The following is a 26,486-nucleotide window of genomic DNA, read 5'->3' as shown; positions in this document are numbered from 1 at the left end:
TCCTGCCGTTCAGACAATTACCCAAAGAACACATTTTCTGATAATTACAGAGCTAAACTTGGATCCACTTTGAAAATCCCTTGCTTTCTCCCAAGAAAGCTGAGGAGGTGGTTTAACAACAATCAGCTGCTGAGATGCATCACATTCTAGGGTGCTTAGGAGGCTAGTTCCAAGAAATTCTTGGAAGGTGCAGTTCCCAGAAGGTGGTGCTGCTAACTAGACCCATTAACCCGCCCCACCATCCCCAACATGTGCTCACAGCTTGGGAATCTGAACTCAGAAGCCCATGCAAAATGAGAGAGACAGGAGGGAGGAGGCCCAGGCTGGCCCACCTTGTGATGCTGCTCAAACATTAAATGGCATTTACCTAAGAAAATGAGAGGGGATGTTAAGAGGGGGTGCAGCCAGCCAACGATTATCTTGACCAGCCTCAGTACCAAGGGTGTGCATAGGGATGTTATAAAGGGTTTTAGGTAGGAGTTAAGGGTTAGGATGATAATAATAATATTTAATATGCATTGCACACTTATGAGCCAGATATATTATCTCACTTAATTCTGACACACCTCTATGAGCATGGTACTGTTAATTTTACCCCAGTTTAGTCACACTGAGGCACACACTGTGGGTTACATAAATAATAAGGGCAGAGGCAGGATTTGGAAGTAGTAGAAGTTTGCATACTCACTTTTATATTTGGAAGGTTACAAATATAAAGATCCCAGGATTGGCTGAGAGCAGATATTAGGACCATTGAAGTACAGACTACAAGGGGGCAGAAGGTATACGTATTACAGAAGAAAATCGGACAGAAGAAACTGTAGGTTAGAGATCTTCTGTGTCAATCATGAATCCAAATATTAAGTTAAACTCAATTTTTAAATACAAATCTTATATAAGGAGTAAACGTAATAAAATGTGTAAATTTTGTACTATGTCATGGACACTACTGAAATGAAGAAATAGAAAGATTATTGACTAAGCCAGTGTCCCCAAGAAGAAGGATTTAGATGACAGAAGTGCCAGAAAGTTGGTACTCATTCACTTAGTAAATACTCAGCACCTTCAACGGGCTACACATTGCTCTACATTCTCTGCCATATGCCATGATGGTGCATGAAACACAGCTGCTGACCTTCCAGAACTGGCATTCTAGTGAGAGGAGACAGACCTGCATGCCCAGGACCTAAATGCCTTTGCGAGAATAGTGTTACCAACTTAAGCTACATAACACGTGAGCTACAAGACCTCACAGACTAGACAAAAGTACCTATAATTTGAAATTACATTCAGAAATAAATGATGTTGAAATCATCCATAAAATTGGATCCTCATAAAAAAAAATAAAACAAAATTGCTGTTTTTAATAAAAGCATAAGCTTTAAACAGAAGTATAACTAAGCATTAACCAGCTTCCCCTACAGCCCATCTCTTTATAGCCGCTTACTGCTTAAAAGTCCCATCGCCTCTGTCACAAGGTCCTAACTTCTATAGATAACATCTGTAACATTAAAAAAAAAAAACTCAAGTTTCCCATTTGAGATATTTTCTAGATCCTGATTCTACCAGGCCCACTGACACCAGCCAGTCTGTGAACTCCCTCCAAGGAACTGACTCAGTACAAGAACAAAGTTTCTACATCCTTATGATTTTCTCTCCCATGCCCTAACCAATCAGCAACCCCCAGTTCTTCAGCCCACCACCAACCAAAATCCCAGCCCAAAACTTCTTAAGGAGGCAGATTTGAGATTCCCTGGTGCCTCCTTGTTTGGCTGCCATATAATTATTAAGCTCTTTCTCTGCTATAACTCCTGCTGTCTCAGTGTATTGGTCTGTTATCATGCAAGGGTACAAAACTGGTGGTCCTGGTACGAAGCTGATGGTCCTGTAACAATCATGACATCACTGAAAACAATCTCAGGTATCCAGGGCACACAGAAGAACTAACAACCAATTGTTAACAGTAGATGTGCTTAGAGCAAGAGAACTGGAGAAGGAAAAAGAGTCCACAAATAAAGAAAGAAGGCTGGGCTAGGCATAGTAGCTCGTGCATGTAATTCCAGCATTTTGAGAGGCCAAGGTGGGGGGATCACTTGAAGCTGGGAGTTTGGGACCAGCCTGGACAACAAAGCAAGAACCCATCTCTACAAAAAATAAAAAAGTCCGCCAGGCATGGTGGTGCATGCCTGTAGTTCCAGCTACTCAGGAGGCTGAGGCAGGAAAATTGCTTGAGCCCAGGAACTCAAGGCTGCAGTGAGTTATGATTGCACCCTTGCACTCCAGCCTAGGTGGCAGAGCAAGACCCTGTCTCAAATAAATAAAGTTGTAGGTACATGGCTCATTTCTGCCTTGAATTAGTGAAGAGGTGCTGGCTACTCCAGTGCCACTCCCCATGGGAGCCAGAAAACTGTCAGCTGCAGAAGGTGTGATCGCGCAATCACAACACCATCTTGAAGTCACTATTTCATGTCCTCTGATGTCCATCTTTTCTCCCTGGCATTTTCCATAACCAAGAGCAGCAACTACATTTGACTTCCCAGAAGCTGCAGTAGAGGCAGTGGCATGGGAGAAAGGAGCATGTGCAAATGAAAGGGTCAAAAGGCAGGAAAAGGTACTTAGAGTACAACGTTTCTTGGAGCAAAATGTCTCAGTTTATTGTTTAAAGAAACTTATGCAAATGATATGCAAATTTGCAAAAAGTAACGCTAATCCTTGCATAGTGTGCTTACTTTCATACCCTTGACTCTGACCTTTAAAAGGTCCAGGGCTGCAAGGCTGTGGACCACAGGACCTTGGCCATTGCCTGCTATCTGACCAGAGTCAGTTGTCAAGAAGTATAAAAGGATCAGCAGGGCTAAAAGGTGATGGATATGGAACATTGTTCTGCCTAAGAACACAGGATGGTATATTCAGGATGGGAGAAAAAGTGGCAATTTAGAGTCTGAAAGGCAAAACTTTGATTTTGTTTTGATCTATTCTATGCCACTTAGGTGTCAAGTTTTAAAGAACAAACCAGAGATTATAAAAGCACGGGCTGGAGCAGGTTATGAGTATCTAAGATATTATCTGGAAAAATAATGTATAAATTTATGAATTCATATTATGTTATTTTCCTAATAAGTCTTTATTCCTTGGATTATAAATATTTTCATATATAGGTTTTATCGGAGCATATTTCCCTGCTGTATCATACAAGATATGGGATTTTAACACACTGACTTTCTGAGAAGATATTAAAGGACAAGTAATTAGCCAGAAAAATAACTGGCTTCTTGATTAAGCTCTCTCTCAATGAAAGGTATCATTACTGAAATACCAGAAAAAACTTTAAAAGCTTACAAAATAGTTTCCGCTCCACCAGTGTTGGCATGACATTTTATTTCTGTCCTATTCATATAAGGCTCAAAAACTCCTTTTGGGCTGACAGGTGGCTTTCTTATAGACTGTGTTCATCCAATCTGTACAGAGGTTAGGGATGTCCTTTGGTTATTTACCAGCAAGTTGCATTCTCCACATTTTGCTGCAAAAAGCACACACTTTCTTGACTGGAAGGAGACACAGGGGCCCCCAGCTAAATACTAAATACTGTGCTAAATACTAAGCTGGAACTGTGTGTGCCTACATGTGCTTCCTGAATGAGTCTAGGGAAGCTGTAACATACTACCCACCCATTCAGAGCAACTCTCTGAATGACATGACTCTGCCTTTAATAATACCTCCTTATCCCACCCATTCAGCACTCCCAATGATGCTGACAATCAAATTGCAAAGCTAAGTGACAGGCTGAAACCTCAAACGGAACCCAGCATCTACTTAAAAACTTCCCAAGGTCAGCAGGGAGTGTTCCTGAGCCCAGCACCAGACAGGAACAAAGGCCCATGGCAGCAGCAGCTGGAAATGCCATCCGTTATCATGCAACGATAAAGAGTGTCTAACTCCAACCAGAGGGCACTTGCAAATATCCAGGGCTGTCCTGACACTTTGATAGATGGCCACCTCCTTTAATTAGCTCCTCCTGTCTCTGAAGGTTTCCAAAGAACTGATCACTTGCTCCCACCTCCCCTTTCCCTGCCACCGTTTGCCTTCCTGGGTGGACAGGACTGGAGCAGGCACTGAGCCTCACCAGCCTCTTTCACTGTGTGCCCACCCACCACCACGTGACTCTCCATCCTTCGGCATGAAGCTACCACACTGACCTTTCGCAGAAGGAAGCAGATGCGCTCGATGTTCCTCAGCCGCTCCCTCTATCAGGACGCACAAGAAAGAAACGAGAGGGCAGGTTAGGGGTTCTGCTAAAACAGCATGAGAAGGCCCCGCAATCAGCCCCAATAGTGGACAGAATCTACCAGAGACCCCTGCTATGCACATGGCCAGCATGCTCCCACCCAATGACTTTTTCTAATAGAGTTTCTGACTTTCTTCCCTCTACCCTGTCATAGTCATTTGCTCTTAACAGAACTCTCCCAGCAAACAGTATGGCCCCATCTTCCCTCTCAATCCTGCATAGATTTCTTTTATCTACAGTCAAGTCTCTCTCAGCTTCCATGTACACATAAGGTGGTCCAGCTGCAGAATGGTACCTCATGTTCATGGAATATCCTAAAGCCTGCAGCCGGCCCTCCCAGGAGGACTTCCCACTTGGGTCTCAAAGAGCGTATGTGCCCTCATTAGTAACTTAACGTAGACAAGTTCTCTGCCTGCTGGTTTTGTTTTTCTAAAGTGAGTCTATTTGGAGGAAGCAATCTCCCACTAAATTAGACACCAGTGATGCCCCCAGGCTAAGGCTTTTTAAGAAGTTCAAGTCCATCAAGGCCTGGCTCACTGCCAAGGGAAGGTAAGATGATGGCCCGTGGCTGGGCAGGTGATGACGCCCACAACATGCACTAAATGCCGTTGCTTCCCTTTTCCTTCAGTGACTTTAACGATTTGCAAAGCCACGCTGAACACAGCTGTGGCATCACCCGGTGCTTCATTACTGAGGCAATTTGGTTGCTGTAGATGGAATGGTAATGAGATTCCCTGTGAATCCAGAAAGGACAGGTGGCTTGGACACTTCATTTCCCTAATTAAATCATAAATATAGTGATTCCTGTGCCTCCTGTAACCCCAGAGGAAGGAGCCTCCATCAGGACATATTAGTGTCCACATGGCTAGCAAGACACATTGCATACTCCTCACACATGTGTGCACACACAAGCACACACACTTATGTGCACACACGCATGAAAGGAGATGCTGCAAGACACACACTAGCTCCTTCTCCAGGAGGCCGGAGCCCCTGAAGGACAACATCTACCATTAATTTAAAGTAATACTGAATGTCCAGCTGGTAAAAGGAGGGGAAAACATGAGAAATGAGGAGAAAAACAGAGCATTCCTCCTCCTCTCCATCCCAGAGGGTCCAACAATATTAGGAGCTTCAGGGCATCTTAAATGCAAATGGGCCTCATGCCCTCATTGAGAGACACATCATACGGATCAGCAATTATTTGTGACACACAAGTCCTTCCAGGGCTGGAGTCACCAATCAGTGAAGTAGCTTTCTTAAGCCACCTGAGTCTGAAATGCTGCTCTGGGGGCTCTACAGAGGTCTAAGAGCTTGCAGAAGAGTTAAATGAGGCATCCGAAGCATTTAACTTCCTGCCAGGGAGTAGCATCATAAAAACTGGGAAAACATGTCTAGCATTTTTCCATTTAGGGTTCTTACTTTTGTTTTTGTTTTAAATACGAGACAAGAGTCTTTTCCCCAGGGGCACCTAGAGTCTTTACTGTGTCCATGAGCTTCATAGGGCCCAGGCTCCTTAATTAATCGTTAACTAATTAGAACTATGCCTTTAACAATAGGAGTAAAAAAAGAGAATTGAGATTTAATTTCTACGCCACCATTTCAATATTCATCCAATGTTTAATCGACAAATATCTATGGGGCACCTACTATGTGCAAACGCTATTCCTGCATTGGCCTTTCACAGAAACTCCCTAGAGAGCATATACTAGTCCTGATTTTCTTTATTCGGTCTAATTTTCCTTATTCTTCACCAAGGTGAGCTGAAAAAGGTTCCACAAAAAAAATTTCATGGTTTCACCAATCACGTGCAACCCAGCATGGAATCTGCATGATACAATTTAGCGGCAGGACAAATTCCTTCCCTTGCATTTGCCCTGGAATCATACAAGAAAGTTTTGGGTGTCTAAGTGAGCTGCCTATTAATTTGAGCCCAAACAATTAGAAGGAAGGAAAGTAAGCTCTTGTCTTCCCTGGCATTTCTACATGAAAGTATCTCTCTCTCAGACCAGAGCCGCTCACTGCATCTGGTAGATATTGACAGGCCAGTTGTGTACTGTTGGTGCCAAACACAAAAACATCCAGAAAGACATGAGACCCAGAGTGAAACCTTCCAGGCCCGACAGATCCAGATTATCCCAGGTGCAGGTGAGGCTGGTAGGTGGAGGCAAAATAGATTTTAATATTTATAAGTTCATGAAATACAGAAAGTTTTCAAGTAGATCTTGCAGGTTCTTTAAACTTGCATCAAAACTTGCTTTGAAAGAGTCTGGATCTATTTCACGGAATCAAAGAATACACCAAAGCTTACCTCAGATATTATAAAATCAGGTCTCTTAAAGAGACAACATAGGGGAGGGGGTAGGATGGCAGGCTTTGGAGATTGGCAAACCTGGGTTCAAGTCCTGGCTTCACCACTCATGAGCTCTGAATCCCTGCACAAAAGAGTTCATTTTGTGGCTTATAAATTGGGTTAATGATGCCTGTCTCACAGCATTATTGTGAGGATTACAGATTATGTATATGAAGTTCCTAGCACGTAGTAAAAACTCAAAAAAATTACAACTCCAGTAACAGCCCTCGACTTTCTAGAAGGGGATCCTGAAGTCTGGTTCTTCCATATGGCCTTTTGGTACCTCCCCAAAAGCATATCCTTCTTCATGGGGCCTGCAGCGAAGGAGAAGAGGCCTCTTTGTCCCTGCTAATCAACAACCGCGCCATAAACATTCCAGGCTAAGATGGCACCATGATAGCAGAGCCTGTTGTTCTCTCTACAACTTCTGGCTGAAAAGGTCAACAAAGCTACTCAAAGAGGCAAAAAATTGCCTTCGCGCTGGAAACCATGGCCTGGAAGGAACTTCAGCTACACACAGAACCAGTGGATTTAGATTCAGAAACACACTTGAATGAACCGCGTGTGCACCACCCTTTGAACTCAGAAGTGCTGGTCTGGAGTAAGTTTGGAAAAGGCTCTGTCCACATACAGGGTTGGTCCCTGGCTCTGGGACATGGACTGCACTGACCAGAGAAACAAATACCCAAAACGCCCACCCTCACCCAGCATCCATTCAGAAGCTCCCAGTCAGAGGCACAGCCAGGGCACAGGGGAAGGGTGGCATATAGGGCCTGCCAAGCCAGACAAGCAGGAAGACGCCAGGAGCCACGCATGCTGGGGCAGGTGGCCTTTCACATCCCGAACCCAGACCAGAGCAATCAGACTGCACCAAATTCTCCAGGCAGAGGTGAGCTGACCTCAGGCCCACAGAACCACCTGAGATGAATGCTTGTGGGTGATAGATATGGAGCCAGGGGCTTTGTGCATCAACCCACCCTCCATATCTCCATCTGAGAAACCTGGTGCCCAAGTGGAGAGTGCAGCACGGGACATCCATTCATGGTGCGCATGTGCCTGCAAGCACGCTGGCCAACGTGAAGCCACTTTCCTTGTTTAAGGATGATTAATCAAAACACATGAGCACCAGGCTTTTGAGGACTCAAGAGCCACAGCACAGTAGACAATTTCCCTAGGTTACTGGGACAGTCACGCCTGATTTGCAAGAGACCTCAGCACACTTCAGGTGTGAGAAGGCTTCTTCACAACCTTGAGCCAGTTAGGGAGGCACAGTGGAGCAAGAATGTTCTTTATGCACTCAAATCATTTACATTCTCACCCTCTTTCCCAGGCCCTGGGTAGCTTGGGGTGACAGCACCTTCCCGTCACCAGTATCCACTACTTACCGCATGAACAGGGTTGCATTGGTCTATGGGGCTCTTAAAATCCGTCCTTAACTCATCAAAGGCAATTATCTGAAACAGAATACAGAGATTTGAGGTGTTAGTGCACATATGAGTCAATACACCATGTCCATAGCCTCTGGATTTGCTTTCAAATAATACAAGAAAAAGGAAGAGGCTGTAGACGGCACGAGAGTGGCCAGCAGCTGGTGACTGCTGACGCTGCAATAAGCACACGGGGTTGATTCTATCCTTCTGTCTACTGTGTATGCTTAAAATTGTCCTCAGTAAGGTTTTTTAAGTATTCTGTGCTTTACAAAGATGTAGAGAAAGTCTACTGTGCTGAGGGCATGTTGGGATTTAGATGAAGGCGCAAAAAATTTAAAACTTCAAACCACTACTTTTAGCTCCTTTCCTTCCAGGAAGGGCTATTTCTTTTTTATTTGTGTATATGTGGGCAGAAAGGGTGATTGGAAGTAAAACAGACAGAAGTCAGGTAAGAGGGAAGAGAAAAACAGAGCAGTAGAGTTGACAGTTACAGAAACCACCAATCTCCAGATGTCCACAAGCCGGGACAGGCGGCTCTGGGCAGTCAGCGCTTCACAGCACAGTCCTTTGAACTTCAGCCCTAAGTTCATTTTGGACGAAGACTCAGAACTCCCCAGAGAGCAAGTTTCCCCATAAGCCTGGAGGAAAGCGTGTTGGAGAGGACTGCTCCAGTCACACGGCCCATCCACAGAAAGGCCTAACTGACAGTGAAGGTTCACAAGCCCACATTCTAACCACAGCTACCTGGTCTACTGCAGGAAGAATAAATAATAGAACGAGGTGGGATTTGGCCAGAGGAGTGTCCTTTCTTAGGGTGTGGAAGCCTTGGGTGCTTGCAGTGAAGTCTCTCCTATTGAAAATAAACAGACATAGCCAGGCGCGGTGGCTCATGCCTGTAATCCCAGCATTTCAGAGGCCGAGGCGAGTGGATCACCTGAAGTCAGGAATTTGAAATGAGCCTGGCCAATATGGTGAAACCTCATCTCCACTAAAAACACAAAAATTAGCTAGGTTTAGTGGCATATACCTGTAATCCCTGCTACGCAAGAAGCCGAGGCAGGAGAATCACCTGAACCCAGGAGGTGGAGGTTGCAGTGAACTGAGATAGAGCCACTGCACTCCAGCCTGGGTGGCAGAGTGAGACTCCGAGAAGACAGACAGACAGAGGAAAGAGAGAAGAGAGAGAAAGATGAAAGAGAAAGAAAGGGAGGGGAGGGGAGGGGAGGGACGGAGGGAGGGAAGGAAGGAAGGGGAAGGAGAAGAGAAAGGGGAAGGGAAGGGAAGGAAAAAGAAAGAAAGAAAAGAGAGAGAGAGAGAAAGAAAAAAACAGAAAGAAAGAAAATAAACAGACATAACCAACTCCCCAGGGAGGCACATCCCAAGGGTCCTTGAACACTTGGCAGAATTGCTGAAGCAAGGAAGCAAGCTTCCCACCCCCGAATGTCCCCAATCCGGCAACATGGGGCTGAGAGTAAGCACCAAGTGAGAGAAAACGACTTCCCTCTACAAAGCAAGTAGAATTTTAGAGCAGTCATATGTCATCCTGATTTCAATCCTCCTACAGAATTTGAAGAAAATTTCAGTATAACTTGTATTAAACCAACATATTTTTATATCGTCCCTTGCCAGATAGTTAATTACCCAGCCTGTACTTAAACCCTTTAGTAACAAGAAACTCACTGCTTACTGAGGATGCTCCTTCCATTTCTGGCTACCTCTAATTAATCATTGCTTTCCTTATTAAACTAATATATGACTCCCTGAAGCTTCCACCCACAGCCTAAGCCAGGGTCAGCAAACTACAGCTTGAAGGCCAAATCCAGCCTGCTACCCATTTTTGTTCAACCTGTGAGCTAAGAATATTTTGTTCGTGGTGTTTTGGAGACAGAGTCTCACTGTCGGCCAGGCTAGAATGCAGTGGCACGATATTGGCTCACTGCAACCTCTGTCTCCTGGGCTCAAACAGTTCTCCTGCCTCAGCCCCCCAAGTAGCTGGGATTACAGGTGTGTGTCACCACGCCTGCCTAATTTTTGTATTTTTAGTAGAGATGGGGTTTCATGTTTTTAACATTTTAAAAAAATAATTGAAATAAACCAAAAGGAGCATATTTTGTGGCATGTGAAAATTATATTAAAATTCCAGTTTCAGTATCCATAGATAAAGGTTTATTGGAATATAGTAGCATTCATTCTTTTATCTATACTGCTGTGGCACAATGGCAGGGTTGAGTAGTAGTTACAGGCTGTAAGGCTCACAAAACCCAAAATATTTACTATTTTGCCTTTTGTAGAAAAAATCTGCTGACCCCAGCCTATTTTTCATTTGCCCTCTAGAGCTATCCCCTCCAATATGATACCACTAGCCACATGTAGCTATTAAAGCTTAAACTTTTAATTGATTAAATTAAAAATTCAGTTCATAGACACATTTTAGTTGTTCAACAACCCTACCTATCTAGTGGCTACTACACAGCACAGGCATAAAACATCCCCATCACCACAGAAAGTTGTACCAGACAGCACTGCTTTAGAATCACACAGGATGGGTCAAATCACTCTTCCACAAAGAATCCCTTTAAGTACTGTCAGCTACAGTGACCTCAGCAAATCTTTCTTCTTCAAGTTAAATCTCTCCAACCATTGTTCACACAAACTGACACTAAGCTGCCTCCTCATCCTGATTGTCACCACTGATGTTTCAGTTGTAAATGTCCATTCTCAAATGTGACTGTCAGTATTAAACACTAGCTTCAAGGTGAGGGTGGCTGGCACAGAGCGTAAGAATGTCATTCACCACCTCTGTTCTATAGTCTATGCTTCTTTTAATCCAGCCTGACTGCATTAGCTTTTTTGTGGCCATATCACATTCCTGGCTTTACACTGAATTTGCATTCCCTAAAAACCCTAGGTCTTTTTCATGTGGTTCAGTTAAACTCAGACCACCTCATTCTGCACAAGGATTGTTGGGTTTGGAGGCCTAAGAGCAGGAACTAATCTTTATCCTGATTAATTCCTCCCTATTCAGTCTGGTCTATTGGTCCCATCTTTTGAGACATTGACCTATCTCCCAACTATTATGCAAAAAACACAATATCCTCAATACCCACATCCACATTCACTCTGATATAAAGGTAAACCAAGCAGGACCAAGGGCAGACCTCTGAGCTCACCATTCCTAGCTCTTGTGAGGCTGACATTGGTTTTCCTGGCACCTGTTATCTATCCAGTTATAAAGACAGTTCACCACGTTTTGATCCAGTCACTGATAGCAACTATCTGGACAGCTGCAGAACTCCACAGTTGTTAGTGCACCCATACAGGACCCTGGCAAAGAGGCTGGGTGCCCATAAAGGAAAGGGAGCCAAGTCCCCCCACGGTGGACAACCCCCATCCCCAGTCCTGCCCCAGGGCCTGTGTCCCCATCTGAGTGCAGGGAGGTGCGTCTGGACTGAATAGAACAAAGGTTGCTGGAGCTTAAAGTAGGGGAGAGGGGCCAATGGGGAGCTGGAGCTGTTCAGCCAGGCTGAGAGCCAGTAACCCTGCCTCCGCCCACCTCAGCGCCTCACCTGGCACAGATGAAGGAGGCCTGAAGAGTGGCTTATGCCTTTGAGCGCCATGAGATACGAGGCCTTTCATGAGTGTTTTCTGATGAGGCGATGGCAGTGCATCCATGAGGACAGAGGCTTTCAGCCTCCCTGTCCCCCGTATATACTCACCAATGTATCTATCCATTCACCCAACATTCAGCCAGCATCCTTTATATACAGGCACTGGGCTAACCACTGCAGACACAAAAATCAACAAGACTGGTGCCTATGCTCACCAAGTTCCTAGTCTAGAGGGGGAGACTGCCATGTAGACAGGCCACTGTGCTACAGTGTGATGAGAGCTACCAAAACGACTGTAATAACAGCTATCAGGTATTGCCTGCTCACCTTGACAGGTGCTGGGCTACATGCTGCACGTGCTTTTTATCATTTAATCCTTTGACCACCCAAAGGATTAAATGGGACCAATAATAGTACCTACTTCACTATTATTGGTCCCATTTCAAAGATGAAGAAACTGAGGCCCAAAGTAGTTAAGTTACTTGCCCAAGATCACTCTTTGGTGCCAAGATCTAAACCAAGGCCTGCCTAACACTAAAACCTGAGCAATACCATTACATTCTTCTGCCTCCAAGTACATACAGAGAAAAGTAAATAAGGAGTCAGAAGACGTATAGAAGAATGAACAGCTGTCCCCATGGAACCAAAGCAAAGCTTCCCTGAGGAGGCAGGGTTTCAGCTCCCTGCCACCTAGCGTTAATTCATAAATAGATTCCCAGTCCCAGCCTCCTGACCTATCTGAGGATACAAGCCATGGGCCCTACAGTGTAGTCTCATCTTTTGAGTGTAGCAGACTTCTACCTAGTGCCAAGCCTTAGCATCAGCAATGGACTGAGTGTGATAAGCACAATGATGTAAGGATGGGCAGATGAACAGCCCGCACAGTTTAATTCAGCTGAATGCACAGACCGGCCTGTGTGTGTGTCCTACAAGGCTCCATTGCACCCTGAGGCCCAGCCACTGACAATACAGGTTTAACTGCTGAACTTTACCTGAACTTTAACTGCTAAACCAACAATAAGATCACTTCATTTCTCACTCCTGTCTTTAAAGCATTTTTACATTTAATGCAGTAAAATTCACTCTTTTTGGTGAAAAGTTATGTGAATTTTGACAAATGCAGTCATGTGATCACTTCCACAATCAACACACACAACAGTTCTATCACCCCCAAAATCCCCTTCTGCAATGCCCCCCCACCATGTCTCACCCCTGCCCCTGCCCAGCAACCACTAATCTGTTCTCCATCCCTCTAATTTTGCCTTCTCCAGAAAGTCCCACAAATGGAATCATGGAATATGTGGGCTTCTGAGCCTGCTTTCTTTTGTAAGCATAAGCAAATACACTATGTGTTTAAGTTTAACCCACACTGTTGCCTGTATCAACGGTTTGTTCCTTTTTATTGCTGAGTAGTACTCCAATGTACAGATGAACTACGGTTTATTTATCTGCCCGTTAAAGGACATTTGGGTTGTTTCCAGATTTTGACAATTATCAATAAAGCTGCTATAAACATCTACACAAGGGCTTTTATCTAAACACAAGTTTTCAATTTCCTTGGACAAATAGGAGGGTCCATGTGGTAAGTGTGGGTTTAATTTATAAGAAACTGACAAACTGTTTTCCAAAGTGGCTGCACTATTTTGCATTCCCACAAGCAACATAAGCCTTCCAATCACTTCACATCCTAGACAAAACTAAGTACTGTCAGTTTGTTTTTTGGTTGTTTTGTCTGGTTTTGTTTTTTTTAGTCATTTCAGTAGGTGTGTTGAGGTATCATCATAGTTGTAATTTGCATTCCTCCACTGACTAAGGATTGAGTATCTTTTCATGGGCTTAGCTGCCATCTGTACATCTTTTTTGATGAAACGGTGTCCAAATAATTTTCTCTTTAAAAGCAAATTAGCTGATTGTTTTGTTCTGATTGATGATCTTTGAGAGTTCTTTACATATTTTGGATACAAGCGTCTTGTCAAACATGTAATTTGCAAATACTGTTTTCTATGCTGTGGCTTGTCGTTTCATTTTTGACAGTATGCTTCTCAGAGCAAAAGTTTTTCACTTAACACTGGTTTATCCAATTTTTCCATTTTTCTTTTATGGATCATATTTTGGTATTGAACCTATGAACTCTTTTTGATCTAAGAACTAAGATTACAAAGGTTTTCACTAATTTTTTTTCTAAAGTTTAACGGTTTTCTCTGTGGGAAAGCTTAAACAACAAATTCAATTTACTTAATAGATTTAGGACTATTCCAGTTATCTATTTCCTATGACATGAGCTTTGATAGTTTGTGATTTCAAGGAATTGGCCCATTTCATCAAAGTTGTCAAATTTGCAGATTTATATTGGGAGCCATGCCTATTTTTATTTTTGCCCTCCCTCATTGGACATCTCCCCTGCTTTTTTTCTCAACAGACTTTTGAGGTGGAGGCTTAAGTAATTACAGAAAACGTAAGACAAGTTGGCAGCAAAGCAGTGGAAACAAAGCAAGAGCGATCTTCTTCCCCAAGTCGCATAACTGAAGTCCTTGAAAGCCAGGTTGCCTCTGTGCCGCCTGGGGCTGGGCCCTGCCTGAAAAAGTGGGGCAAGGACGAGGCTCTGGGGTAGAAAACTGGAGGTCCTGAGGAGATGCAGCACCAGAAGGAGAGAGAAGGATCAAGTTACATCAGTAGCATAATGCAATATATAAGGGCAGACAGCAGGACTTAGTGGAGTACCAGGCTGGAGGCTTGAGAAGCAGAGCCAGGGGAAGCCACTGAGAAGTCCAGAAAGGAGGGCAGCTACAGAGAACACTCTAGATATGAAGCTGTTTCTATGAACATTGAACCCTGTTCCTACCACCGCTAGGCTTAGGCAAGCTCAGCCCAAAAGGCCCTGCCCCAACCCTCCAGCCTATGGCCTCTCTCTCTTCCCTCAACCACAGGACCATGAAGCAACGATCCACGAAATCCCACTGTGCAGAGCTTCACCAAGGACTACCACAAGGTCAGTCGCTGCTTGGGTCTGCCCTAAGCCTAGATCACCCAGATTCCATCAAGCCTCTAAAATTGGGAAACTATAAAGCATCTCATGCTTCCTTCTTTGGGTTCACAGAATTTACAATCAGGAGATTTTTTAAAAGTTATCTCACTTGTTGGAAATCATTATTTTGCTAAAAATAACCATGCTGTACTATGGCAAAAAATAAAAATAAAAAACCTTCCTGCAAGATGAAGAAATGATCAAAATGTCAACGTGCATTAGCTAATGAGTCCCCAGGGCTGCCCCATCAGAGCTTAGCATTGGAAGAGGCTGGTTTTCTCTGGGACTTTCTCTTCCCTGCATTTTCTCCTCTTATTTCTGCAAGCTCTTAAATGGTTGAGACCTCACTACCTTGCATGTGTATTGCATTATCTGACAGACATAACTTGACCTGCACAAGTACTCTGTGAACTCAATAGGGATGTCCCCCTAGCACACAAGTTCAGGAGACCAAGACCCAGTCAGAGTGTTTGAATGACGTACTCCACCTTACGTGATGAGTGAGGGACAACCCACACCGGACCCAGGTCTCTGAGTCTTTGACCAGTTAGTGCTCCATCCAGCACACTGTGCTGCCCCTCTGTGACTTGAACGGGTAAAAAGAAAGTATTGAGTTACTGAAGAGGCCCAGAAAATGTTGACTAGAGACCCACAATGCACCTGGCACCATTTTTGGCTCTCTAGAACAGGAGTGAGAAAGAGGAAAAGGTCCCTGCCTTCATAGAAATTATAATCAAGGGTAAGAGTGGAAGAGATAATTAACAAATAGATAATGAAAGCATCAGAAAATGGCAGACTGTGTGAAGAGAATAAAACAGCTAAAAGGAAGAAATAGAATTAGGAGTAGAGAGGGAGGTGGTCAAGAAAGGCTCTCTGAGGAGGTATCTAAGCTGAGAGACCTGAATGACCAGGAGCCAGATGAGGAAAGGTCTGGGAAGAAATTTCCAGAGATGGAAATCATGCTGCAGATGCCAGAAGCAGGAAATAAGCTTGGCAGGTGTGAGGCACGCAGAGGCCTGCACCGGGGAAGCCAGAGAGTGAGACGGACAGCAGGGGGAGGGGAGGTCAAGGCTCAGGGCTGGCCAGGATCCCACTTGTGCAGGGTTCATCCAACTGCACCTCCCCAAAGTAGACGGTGTGACAAGGAGCCATTTGGCCCATCTGCTCCACCGGTGAAGTGGCCCTCATGTGACTTGCAGGACTGAGTGTGTTTGCTAATTGTGGTCTCTCACTCTAACAAAAGGAGTTGCATGGACATGACTGAGGGGCCACTGCTGATACAAGTTGAGCAGTGTGAAACCAGTGTCACTTGTGCAGGCTGTGGAACAGGTGTTGGGCTGACAGCTTTCAAGTCCGTTCCAAGAAGTAGCAGATTCACCCAAATGAAAAGTCAGTGTTCAGGGCAATATTTAAAGAGATCATGAATCCTAAGCAAGTCATACCCAGGGAGTCAGAGGATATATTTAGGTTAACCCATCTTAGCATTTAGGCACTGGCAAAAGCTGTGCGGTTTTCTAATGAGGTCCACCTACATTAGGAAGGGCAATCTGCTTTACCAATTTAAATGTTAATCTCATCCAAAAAATGCCCTCACAGAAACATCCAGAAAAATGTTTGGCCACATAGCTAGACACTATAACCAAGTCAAATTGACACGCAAAGTTAACCATCACAAGCCCCCAATACTAGGGACTGTCATAGGCTCTAGGCAGTGTGCTGGGCCCCGGCCAGGGGGGCTTGGTTGGAAGATGGCAGAGCGATGACCAGTGGGTCCTTTTCACATGTGAGAAACCATCAGAAATCACGGCATCCAGCATCTCAGCACATGCTCCTCTTAGGAAGGAAGCTGCTTTACAGTAAGGTGGGAAAAGTGTGCGACCCAGCCTCCTCCACTTATGGATGAGGAGCCTCAGGACCACAGAAGAAAGGGGCCTGTCCTGGCACTGTCACCCTCAGAGCCCACACAGGGTCTCTTATCATTGTCTCAGGAGCAGTGTCCACTCTCATCATGAGTGGGGACCGTCTGTGCTGTGCGGTACCCAGAACAGGCTCTACAAAAGATGGGGCTGGGCCAATTCCAAAGCCGAGCCTTAAGAACCACGAGCACCTTGGACTCCATAGGAGGAGGGCTACTGCGTAGGAAAATGGGACCCGGCCCTTCTGCTGCCACACCCTCCATGCCTGAGCAGCGCCCTGAGTGCCCAGATCTGCCCGTGCCACTGCCTTCTAAGTCCTCGCACAGCCACACTCCCTTCTCACACCACAAGCACATGAACCGCCACTGACTCCACGCCTCTCTCTCCCGAACAGGTGCTGCCTCTCCAGAGTGAAGACTCCTGGATCTGAAGGAGGTCTCCCTTGCATCCTGACCCTGCCGGTTCCCAGCTGTGTGACCTGGAACTTGTCATTTCACTCCTGCAGGTCGTGGCTTCCTTATCCATAAAATGAGAATAATCCCTACCTCAACTGGTTGCTATGAGTGCAAAATGGGGACTATAGCACCATGATAGACAGAAATAGAGACTGTTGGATGTGGGGGTGGGAGGAATGCCATTGTGTAAAAGGCACAACAGTGTCATTGTTACACACGCCATGTGAGTCAGCATGTCTCGGTTCAAATCCAAATTCTACCTCATTTATTCGTGTGACTCTGGGCAAAGTGTTTAAGCCCTCCAAGCCTCAGTGTCCTCAAGTATGAAGAGGAGATAGTAGTGGTTTTTTGGTTCCTACTTCATATTGTTACTTTGAGGATTAAATGAAATAATGTACAACAAGCACTGGGCGCAATGCCTAGCATGTAAAGTTAAAACATTAATATCATTACTTTTATTTCCGTAATTACTACCATGCAGATGTTTGGGCCCAACCCTCTGGTCTCAGGGCTCTCCTCCCCTTTCTGGCCTTGAGCATGATCATTAGCAACACACCATCTGAATCAGGAGAATCCAGGCACCGTAGGGGAAAGCTGGGGTGGGGGGTAAGTAAGAGCCATGGCAGAGCCAGTCTGAGGACTCAGATGGGTGATAAGGTCAGCATGGCCCATCCTGTTACAGGTGGAAACCTGAGCTCAGGGTTGCCAGGACAGAGGCTGGAGATCAGCAGATGAGCTGAGAACGGAGGCATCGGCTGCCCCAGAAGACTCCCTAGACCTGAATCATCAGTACAAATTGGGAAACACAGGATACGTTGGCTTATTTGCCATCATGTGCCAGAATCTGCAGACACAGCTGGTTCTGACACAGCTTCCCTGGTCCCTGTCTAGTTAACAGGAAACAAAGACACCCCAGAGCCGTGCAACTCTGGGACGAAAGCCAAGTGAGCAGGAGACCAGGCAGACCTAGCCCCAGCTGACTTGCTTCAGCTGACAGCACAGCGGTCCTCAGCTCCAGCCAGCAGCCATCTGGGTCAGAGTGAAATCCAGAGAGAAGAGAATGAGAAGGCCCTTTCCTAATGACTTGTCATAGGCATAGGCCAGGCAGTCACTCTGAACAGCTCAAGCAGTGAGGGAGGAGTTGGCAAGAAGTAGCGGCAGCCTGCAGTGTGCTGGGACCTCCCCCGGGCAGTCAGGCTAGAATCCCCCGCTCCACGAGCCCCCTAACTCAGCCAGCCCACCAGCACTACATCTGGGCCAGCACAGGAAGCACACTGGGACCACAGAGCCTGCCCCAGGTAACCGCCCCCAGCCCCAGGTTCCCCCTCCTCTCACCAAATGTATGTGTGCTCTGGCATCCTTGGTTCTCAAACAAAAGAATGCAGGACCAATTTCTGGCTCAAATGTTTGGTGATCTTCCAGACACGCTTTTGGAGTCCCTGCTTTCAGCCTCCCTCCTTCTGGTCCAATGTCCTCTATTCCTTGGGTGCTTCTTCAACACCTAGGCCTCAAGGGCCCATGGCCAGCCCAGCCCTGCTCAGCTCTGGGGGAGCATGCACCCAAGAGTGAGTACAGATGTGCATCAGAAAGGTTCCCCAAAGAATCTTTCATGAAGAGCCAACATTACTCATTCCTAAAAATACTTACTAAGCATCTACCATCTGCCAGGCACTGTCTTAGGAGCTAGAGATAGAACAAAAAGCAAGGCAGACAGGAGCTGGCCTCTACCAGCCTCCACCCATTCTGTGTTGACTCTGAAAACACAATGGCTTCTGGGCATGGTAGCCAATTGACAAGGCATCAATTGCTCACCTGAATATGGATTCTTTTAATCAAACTGAAGACAGAACATGTATAAAGGAGCATAGTTAATGCCAGCTCCGGGCCAGAACTTAAGTTTTTAAAAGTTGTTGGTGACCGGTTGCTTGTAGTTTGAGACATCATCACTGATCCAAGCAAGGCCCTCTCTTACATATATATTTGTTCACTTACTCATTCATTCATTTCCTTCTAGCCCATTAGCCCTTTTGCTCCACCCTTGGCAATTAATGTTTTATGTTTCATGTGTATCTTTCTGTTCCCTGTGTTCTTACAAAATGTGTATTCTCTATGTGTGCATAGATTTTTAATTTACCTAACTCATATCCCATGCTTTCGTATCTTTTGCCCTCAGGAGTGTAGCTCCAGGGCTCCATGGGAGTGGCCACTATACTTCGTCTAATGATGCTACCAGTGAGAAACAGACTTGACCATGTCACCTCAAATAATGTCACAAAATCCTAATTCACGTCACCTTAGGGATTGGTATGCCAGTTTCTTTGGGATTTATACCTAGGAGTGGAACTGTTGGGTCATGGGGTTTAATTGGACTGACTGCCCTCCTTGACTTCCCTTCAAAGTGGTTACATTCCCCCAGGAGAGCTGTGGATTCTCTGTCCCACATCCCCTCAGACATGAAGCAAAATCCAGCTTTCCAACATTTGCAGTCTAATAGGTAAAGTGCAATCTCTCTGTTGTTTTAATGTGCACCTCTCCAGAGATGATCTGGGGCAATTATTTGTATAAAGGGCTGGCCTTTGGGGTTTCTTTTTCTGTTCGTTGTCTGCTTAGATGCTTTGCCCATTTTTCAATGAGATCGCTGCCTTTTTCTCTTTTTGATTTGTACTGGTTGCTGGTATGCTGTAGATGTGAATCTCACATTTTGAATACCTTCTCTCATCAGCCACCTGTTGATTAATTAATTCCGTGGCTATTGTATCCTTCACTGAATGAAAATCAATTCCACTCTTTTTTGCCTCATATTTTATACTTTCTGAAGTTTAAGAAGTTCTTCCTTGTCCCTAAGACACAAAGATAGACTCTTACATTATTTTATATTTTATTTGTGAAATTCGAGGATTCTAATTAGTCTTTCCTGTCGTCTGATGCCAGTATCTGGAACTGTGCCAGGTCAACTCACGAGTCACAGTTACTTCACTCACTGAATATTTAATGAGCACTTACTATGTATGAGACACTGTGCTGGGAGCTACAGACAGAAGACAAGGCATAGTCCCTGGACAAGATGACAGAAGTGGACTAAGAACTCCATGTGGCAAGAGATGAGAAAGGGCAACCCTAAGTAGAAGGAATGAATTTCAATTTGCAAACTGCCCAGGAGGAAGAGATCACAATCTCAGCAGGCACATGCCAACTATATGCAAGTAACGTGACAATCATGCAAACATTTGGGGTAGCCCAAGAATAGTGAAGACTATCACTGGGGGATCTAGAATTCCTCTCCTAGTCTAGAAGATCTTATACTAGGACTTGAATGATAAAGTCTACAGTTCTCAAAACCAAACGCGGAATCAACTACTAGCAAAAAAACTTCTAAAATGCACTGGTTCAGCCTCCAAGGTGTACCCAATGGATGGACTCCTTCTGTGTAAAGATATTTTTCAGCTGCCGTTTCCTCCAAACCTGCAGAAGTCCATGAACTGGTGATTGAAGGCTGAGCCATGGCTCTTTGTAAAAACCTCCGTGGGCTCCTAAGTGCCCACTCTAATGATCGCCTGCAGAAAAACTCCCCCAACCAGGAGGATACCTATGCACTGTTAAGATTCTTCTAAATAGCACCATCCACTTTGGGAAATGTTAAAAGCCAGGCATTATGCGTTTATTAATTAAAATACTTCAGTGGAAAAATAGCAACCACAGTATCAACTCAGAATACAACCAGAGCATAGAGGACATGACCCTGCTGGAACCCTTACCAGACCTGGGCCAAGGCCAGTCAGAAAGCAGGATGGATTATTTCACAGCACATTAACACGTCCCAGTACCAGCTGTCTGCATGCTCAGAGAAAGGTCTGTCACCTGGGCTCGTGGAAGGGGCATCGTGTGGAAGTCAGGAACCTGAGTTTGGGTTCTGGCTTGGCTTTTGACTGTGTGATTTTGAACAATCCCTTTACCCTCTATGCCTCAGTGTTCTCATGTGCAAAATTAACACATTGGATTGCATCAGTATTTCTGAATATGGAACAGGGTTGGGAAACATTTCAGAATTCCTTGGGAAAGTTGCCAAAATATAAGGGGGCACAGGCCCTGCCCTGTACCTGCCAAATCAAAACCAGAGGGTGGCTTGGCCAGGCTGGATAAGAGCCACCTGACTGGTTACACGTGGCTTGGGATTGTTTGCACATCACCGGAAGCATCCCTCAGGCAAAAGAAGCCTAGCAAGCTAGGCTCCTTAAGAGCCTACAGACAGAATCCTTGGGCTTATCACTAAACCTTCTGACTCTTACCTATAGGTATCATTCCAGGGTGCTGGGGAAACAGGATTGGGGACGGAGGAACTGTAAATCTCTTGGCAAATACAAACATCTTCCATGTCCTAACCTAGGTCCATAACCTCTGAATCTAAAACACAGCTTTGATCTCATAAATGAGTCCTACTACATATGAGTAGATGCAAAGAATGCAAAAAACACATACAAAGAATCCTTGGGGTCATGTGTTATGGGTGCCTTGGCGATTGCAGGAGGTACTGCTCCAGGTAAGGAGACACCGTTTTGCTCACGGCTGCATTCCAAGCACCTGGATCAGGGCAAGGCACACAGTGGTTACTCAATAAGTATCTACTGAAAGAATGAATGAATGAGTTTGCCCATCTTCATATTGGTGGCCCAGTGCTTGCAATAAATGTTAAATGAGCAAATATAAAACATTTTAAACTTTTAAAAATGCTTTCATAAATCCTTCATTAGTTGATCACAGCAACCCACCCAGTTCTTCATTTAGATAAAGTAGGTTAGCTCCTTCTCTATCCCAGACTTTCCTCCCAGTGTGTGTAAGGAGAAATTATCTCTTCACTAAAGGTGGAGCCTGGGACTATCCATCGTACAGTAGGGCAGTTCTGAGGCCCAGTCACATGTCTATCCATCACATAGCAGGTCCCAGGATTCAGAGCCTCTATTCAGCCTGTGCAGTCCCCAACCTACTAATCAACTAACTGAATGTGCACATATTCAAGAGTGTGTAATACCATACTTTATAAAAGAATTATTTCAAGTGGCTTATCAGAAATACATAGAGAAAAATAATTGAAAATAAAAATTAAGGCCAGGTGCAGTGGCTCACACCTGTAATTCCAACACTTTGGGAGGCCAAGGTTGGCGGATCACCTGAGGTCGGGAGTTCAAGACCAGCCTGACCAACATGGAGATACCCCATCTCTACTAAAAATACAAAATTAGCTGGGCGTGGTAGTGCATGCTTGTAATCCCAGCTACTCGGGAGGCTGAGGCAGGAGAATCGCTTGAATCCAGGAGGCAGAGTTGCAGTGAGCCGAGATCCTGCCATTGCACTCTCCAGCCTGGGCAACAAGAGTGAAACTCTGTCTCAAAATAAATAAATAAATAAAATTAAAATTAGACTCAGAAAAAAATACAGAAATGGGGAAGAGAAAAAGAGAGAGAGTGAGTGAGAGAGAGAGAGACCGACCGACCAAGACTGCAGGGCCCACAAAGAGCCAAATTCATTGGCTTGAAAATTTGGATCTAAGTTTCCCAGAAGAGCCAGGTGTGGTGGTGCACACCTGTAGTCCTAGGTACTCAAGAGGCTGAGGCAGGAGAATCACTTAAGCCCAGGAGTTCAATGCTGCAGTGATCTATTATTACACCACTGCACTCCAGCTTGGGTGAAAGACCAAGACTTTGTATCTAAAAAATTAAAATTAAAAATAGGTTTCCCAGAAGCTGAAGTGGAAAGAGAAATCAGTTACATAGCTGTCCATGTCCATAAACAAAAAAGCTACCAGTTCCTCAGGAGAAACTATTCCCAAAACTCATATCTAAAAGTTATTTTCTATACATATTTAAACTACACTGGAGAATACTGCACCCCCTTAGCACACACACCAATGGGCATTAAACTGTTTGCTGTAGCATCCCTCAATAATGACTAAGAATTGAATACAAAATGTGACCCAGCAAATATATTTGATGGAGGAAGTAAGACAAGGCAATGTGGTCCAAATTTTAAACATGCTTCAGTCATCTTCCATCAATCTACTTCACAACTAGTGAAACTAGTCCAACTGCCCCACAGAACCGATGCTTATGGTTTTTTGAATACACGTGGAAATTGACCCTCCCTGGTCTTAAAACTTGAAACTTATATTTGTCTTATGTGAGTTCCTTCCTCAGAAAACCAACTCTCAAGCAAGGAACTGAAACTCACTAGATCACCACATCCAGTGAGATACCAGATCCATCATCCGTCGTGATTGCTTCCATACCCTTCCCTAATTCCCATTTTTCTGGACGTGGTTCCATTCCTTCCCTACTGTATAAACCCCCAATTTTAGTTGGCTAAGAGGAATGGATGTGAAGCAATCTCCCATCACTCTGGCTGACATCACCCAAATAAAGCTTTCTTCCCTGGCAATACTCATTGTCTCAGTAATTGGCTTTCTGTGCAGCAAGCAACAGGACTAGACCAAATCCCCGGCATTTCAGTAACAGATTTTGGTTCCTTGACCAGAAGGCCTTGTTCGTGGCAAAATTTAACCACATGAACACGTTCATAAACCGGTGAGTTTGCATTGCTATCTCATGGCTAGAATTCCAAGGTAAAAGCTATTGGATCTTTGTTTATATGTGTCTGGATATTATGTGCTGTCTTTACATGGTACCAAATTGGCTTATAAATAAAAGGGAACTCATAAATTAAGTAAATAAGTCCAAGGCTTTCTCAAGTTCATGTGACTTAAGTAAATCCTAAATAAACAAGCTGGCTTTAAAATTATTGGTAAGATTAAAATAGAAATGTCTTCAGCATTGTCAACATATTTTTTGGGGTAGATATATTTGTCTCTGCTTAGATATTTTAAAGTGTCAGGGTTTGGCACAGAAGGTTATAAAACTATAAACCCAGCCAAAACAAAATGATCTTTGTGTGATTTTTTTGATAAATAAGACTAATATCATTAATTTAATAGAAAGCTGAATCTTCTTAGTCACTGGTGAAAATACCCCTGTATTTAAGTTTCTTGGGTGAGCACTTAATATGCACAGGTTATAAAAATAATTAACAAGGAAATAATGACTAGCTCTAATATCTCAGTTCTCATAAGTAATCTAGATAAACTGCTAAAAATGAGTGAAATGTAAATGGGATAAATGCTATAGCTGAAATTTTTATGTAATTTAAAATCTTGAAATTATTTTAAATGCTCACTCAATGTCTGGGCCATTTCCAATTAAGAAAGGGTTATAATAAAGGGGAAACATGTTTTTATAAAAAATTATGGAATTTTCCTACCTATAAAATGCTAACAATGGATAGACAGTTCAGAATTTCTTGCTTCCTAGATTTTCACCCAAATTTAAGGTAACTAAGAATAGGAATTCTAGCTAATATATAATTTTGGGCCACAGCCACCAACACAGCCATGCTGCCACCCCACCTCCCCTGCTTAGTGCCAGCTGCCCACAACCTCCGACCTGTTCCAACAATCTGGTAAAACATGGTGGATTACTATGAAGTTCTAGGTGTTCAGAAACATGACTCACCGGAGGATATTAAATGACATATCAGAAACTGGCACTGAAGTTGCATCAAGATAAAAATCCTGAGAATAAAGAAGCAGCAGAAAGAAAATTCAAACAAGTAGCCAAGACATATGAGGTGGTGCCAGATGCTAGAAAATAAGACAGCTATGACAAATAGGGCGAAGGAGGGCGAAATGGTGGAGGCGGCGGCGGAAGTCATTTTGACAGTCCGTTTGAGTTTGGCATCGCATTTCGTAACCTAGATGATGTCTTCAGGGAATTTTTTGATGGAAGGTACCCGTTTTCATTCAACTACTGTGAAGACCCATTTGAGGACTTTTTAGGAAATCAAAGGGGTCCCCAAGGGAGTAGAAGCTGACAGATGGGTTTTTTTTTTTTCTTCTCAGCATTCAGTAAATTTCCATATTTTGGAACTGAATTTTCTTCTTTGATATAGGATCTACTTCATTCTGGTCACTAGGTCATGGGGGACTCATTTCATTCTCTTCCACATCATTTGGTGGTAGGATGGGCAACTTCAAATGTGTATCAACTTCTACTGAAATGGTTAATGGCAGAAAAATTACTAAAAAAAAAAAGGATTGTCACAAATGGTCAAGAACAAGCAGAAGCTGAAGAAGAGGGTCAGTTAAAGTCCTTAACAATACACGACGAAGAGCAGCAGCTGTGCTTGGTTAACAAGGAATTCAATGCACACATTTAACATAAATGTCAAACTATAACAAGCACCATTTGAGGATTAACAAAAACAGTTTTTTGAAGATATCCAATGAAGTTGACTTTCAGTATGATTGTACCTAAAGGATTTATCAACAGCTCTTCAGAGCTCCTATTTGTCATAGACTTGTGAGTTTTTTGTTGAGACCACAAAACAGGATTCTTTTTGTTTTAAATCTCTGTATGCACTTTGCTTTTTTATTAAACATACTCCAAGGTGAGCCTTGACTCTTCGGTGGAAGGACAAGATTGTACACTAAAGCCAGCATGGATCTGCTCTTCCATCAGGTCTGAAATGTGAGCCAACAGTGTCAGCCTGCTATGATGTTAACATTGCCAGGACAAGACTTCTATAGAGATAATTTCATTTTTTTCACTATTTAGTAGTGAAAGATATCAATGCATTAACAGTAATGTGTTTCTGGTTTAATGTAAATTAAGGATGTTTTCTGCTTGTGCATAAATGCTGGCAATTTAGTAGGTCTTGACAATTGTTTAAACATGCAATGTTAAGCTTGGGTTTAAAAAAGTAAAGCTGGTAAGCTGGGTCTTTGTCACTTGCTTTTAAAAAAAGAAATGCAAATGTGTTCAGTGAATTCTTTCCTGAAAAATAAAATTGCACATAAGATATTCCAAAGATGTGCTCTTATTGAGAAAAAGAATAATTTTGTTTAATACAGAAGTTATCTGATATGGTTTGGCTGTGTCCCCACCCAAACCTCATCTTGAATTGTACTCCCGTAATTCCCATGTGTTGGGGGAGGGAGAGAGTGGGAGATTGTTGAATTATGGGGGTAGTTTCCACCACACTGTTCTCATGGTAGTGAATAAGTCTCACAAGATCTGATCAGGAGTTTCCACTTTTGCATCTTCCTCATTCTCTCTTTGCCTGCTGTCATCCATGTAAGACGTGACTTGCTCCTCCTAGCCTTCAGCCATGATTGTGAGGCTTCCCCAGTCATGTGGAACTCTAAAGCCAATTAAACCTCTTTCTTTTGTAAACTGCCCACTGTCAGGTATGTCTTTATCAGCAGCATGAAAATGGACTAATACATTATCCAAAGTTTAATTTAAATTATAGACTTGGAAAGGTTATTTATGAAACAAGGTAGAAAGGAACCAATAGGTAGGGGAGAGAGAT

General features: G+C 43.9%; 1 protein-coding gene and 1 pseudogene across 5 annotated transcripts in view; one reads left to right on the top strand and one right to left on the bottom strand.

Annotated features, from left to right (window-relative positions):
- The window catches only part of CNIH3 (cornichon family AMPA receptor auxiliary protein 3), a 285,107-nt gene that overhangs the window by 50,699 nt on the left and 207,922 nt on the right, over positions 1–26,486 (bottom strand). For all 5 annotated transcript variants that reach the window (XM_032289389.1, XM_032289388.1, XM_032289390.1 and 2 more), the window contains 2 exons: positions 8,024–8,092; positions 4,197–4,244 (listed from right to left, as the gene is read on the bottom strand). In XM_032289389.1, the coding sequence (XP_032145280.1) occupies positions 4,197–4,244; positions 8,024–8,092 (117 nt within the window). The remainder of the gene's footprint in view (positions 1–4,196; positions 4,245–8,023; positions 8,093–26,486) is intronic.
- LOC116559060 lies at positions 24,583–25,331 on the top strand (annotated as a pseudogene).

The sequence above is a fragment of the Sapajus apella genome, unplaced genomic scaffold (assembly GCF_009761245.1).
Source record: "Sapajus apella isolate SASKATOON/1434 unplaced genomic scaffold, GSC_monkey_1.0 scaffold22, whole genome shotgun sequence".
NCBI lineage: Eukaryota > Metazoa > Chordata > Mammalia > Primates > Cebidae > Sapajus > Sapajus apella.
Note: the sequence above shows the minus strand (reverse complement) of the source record. Positions and strands in the feature narration are given on the sequence as shown.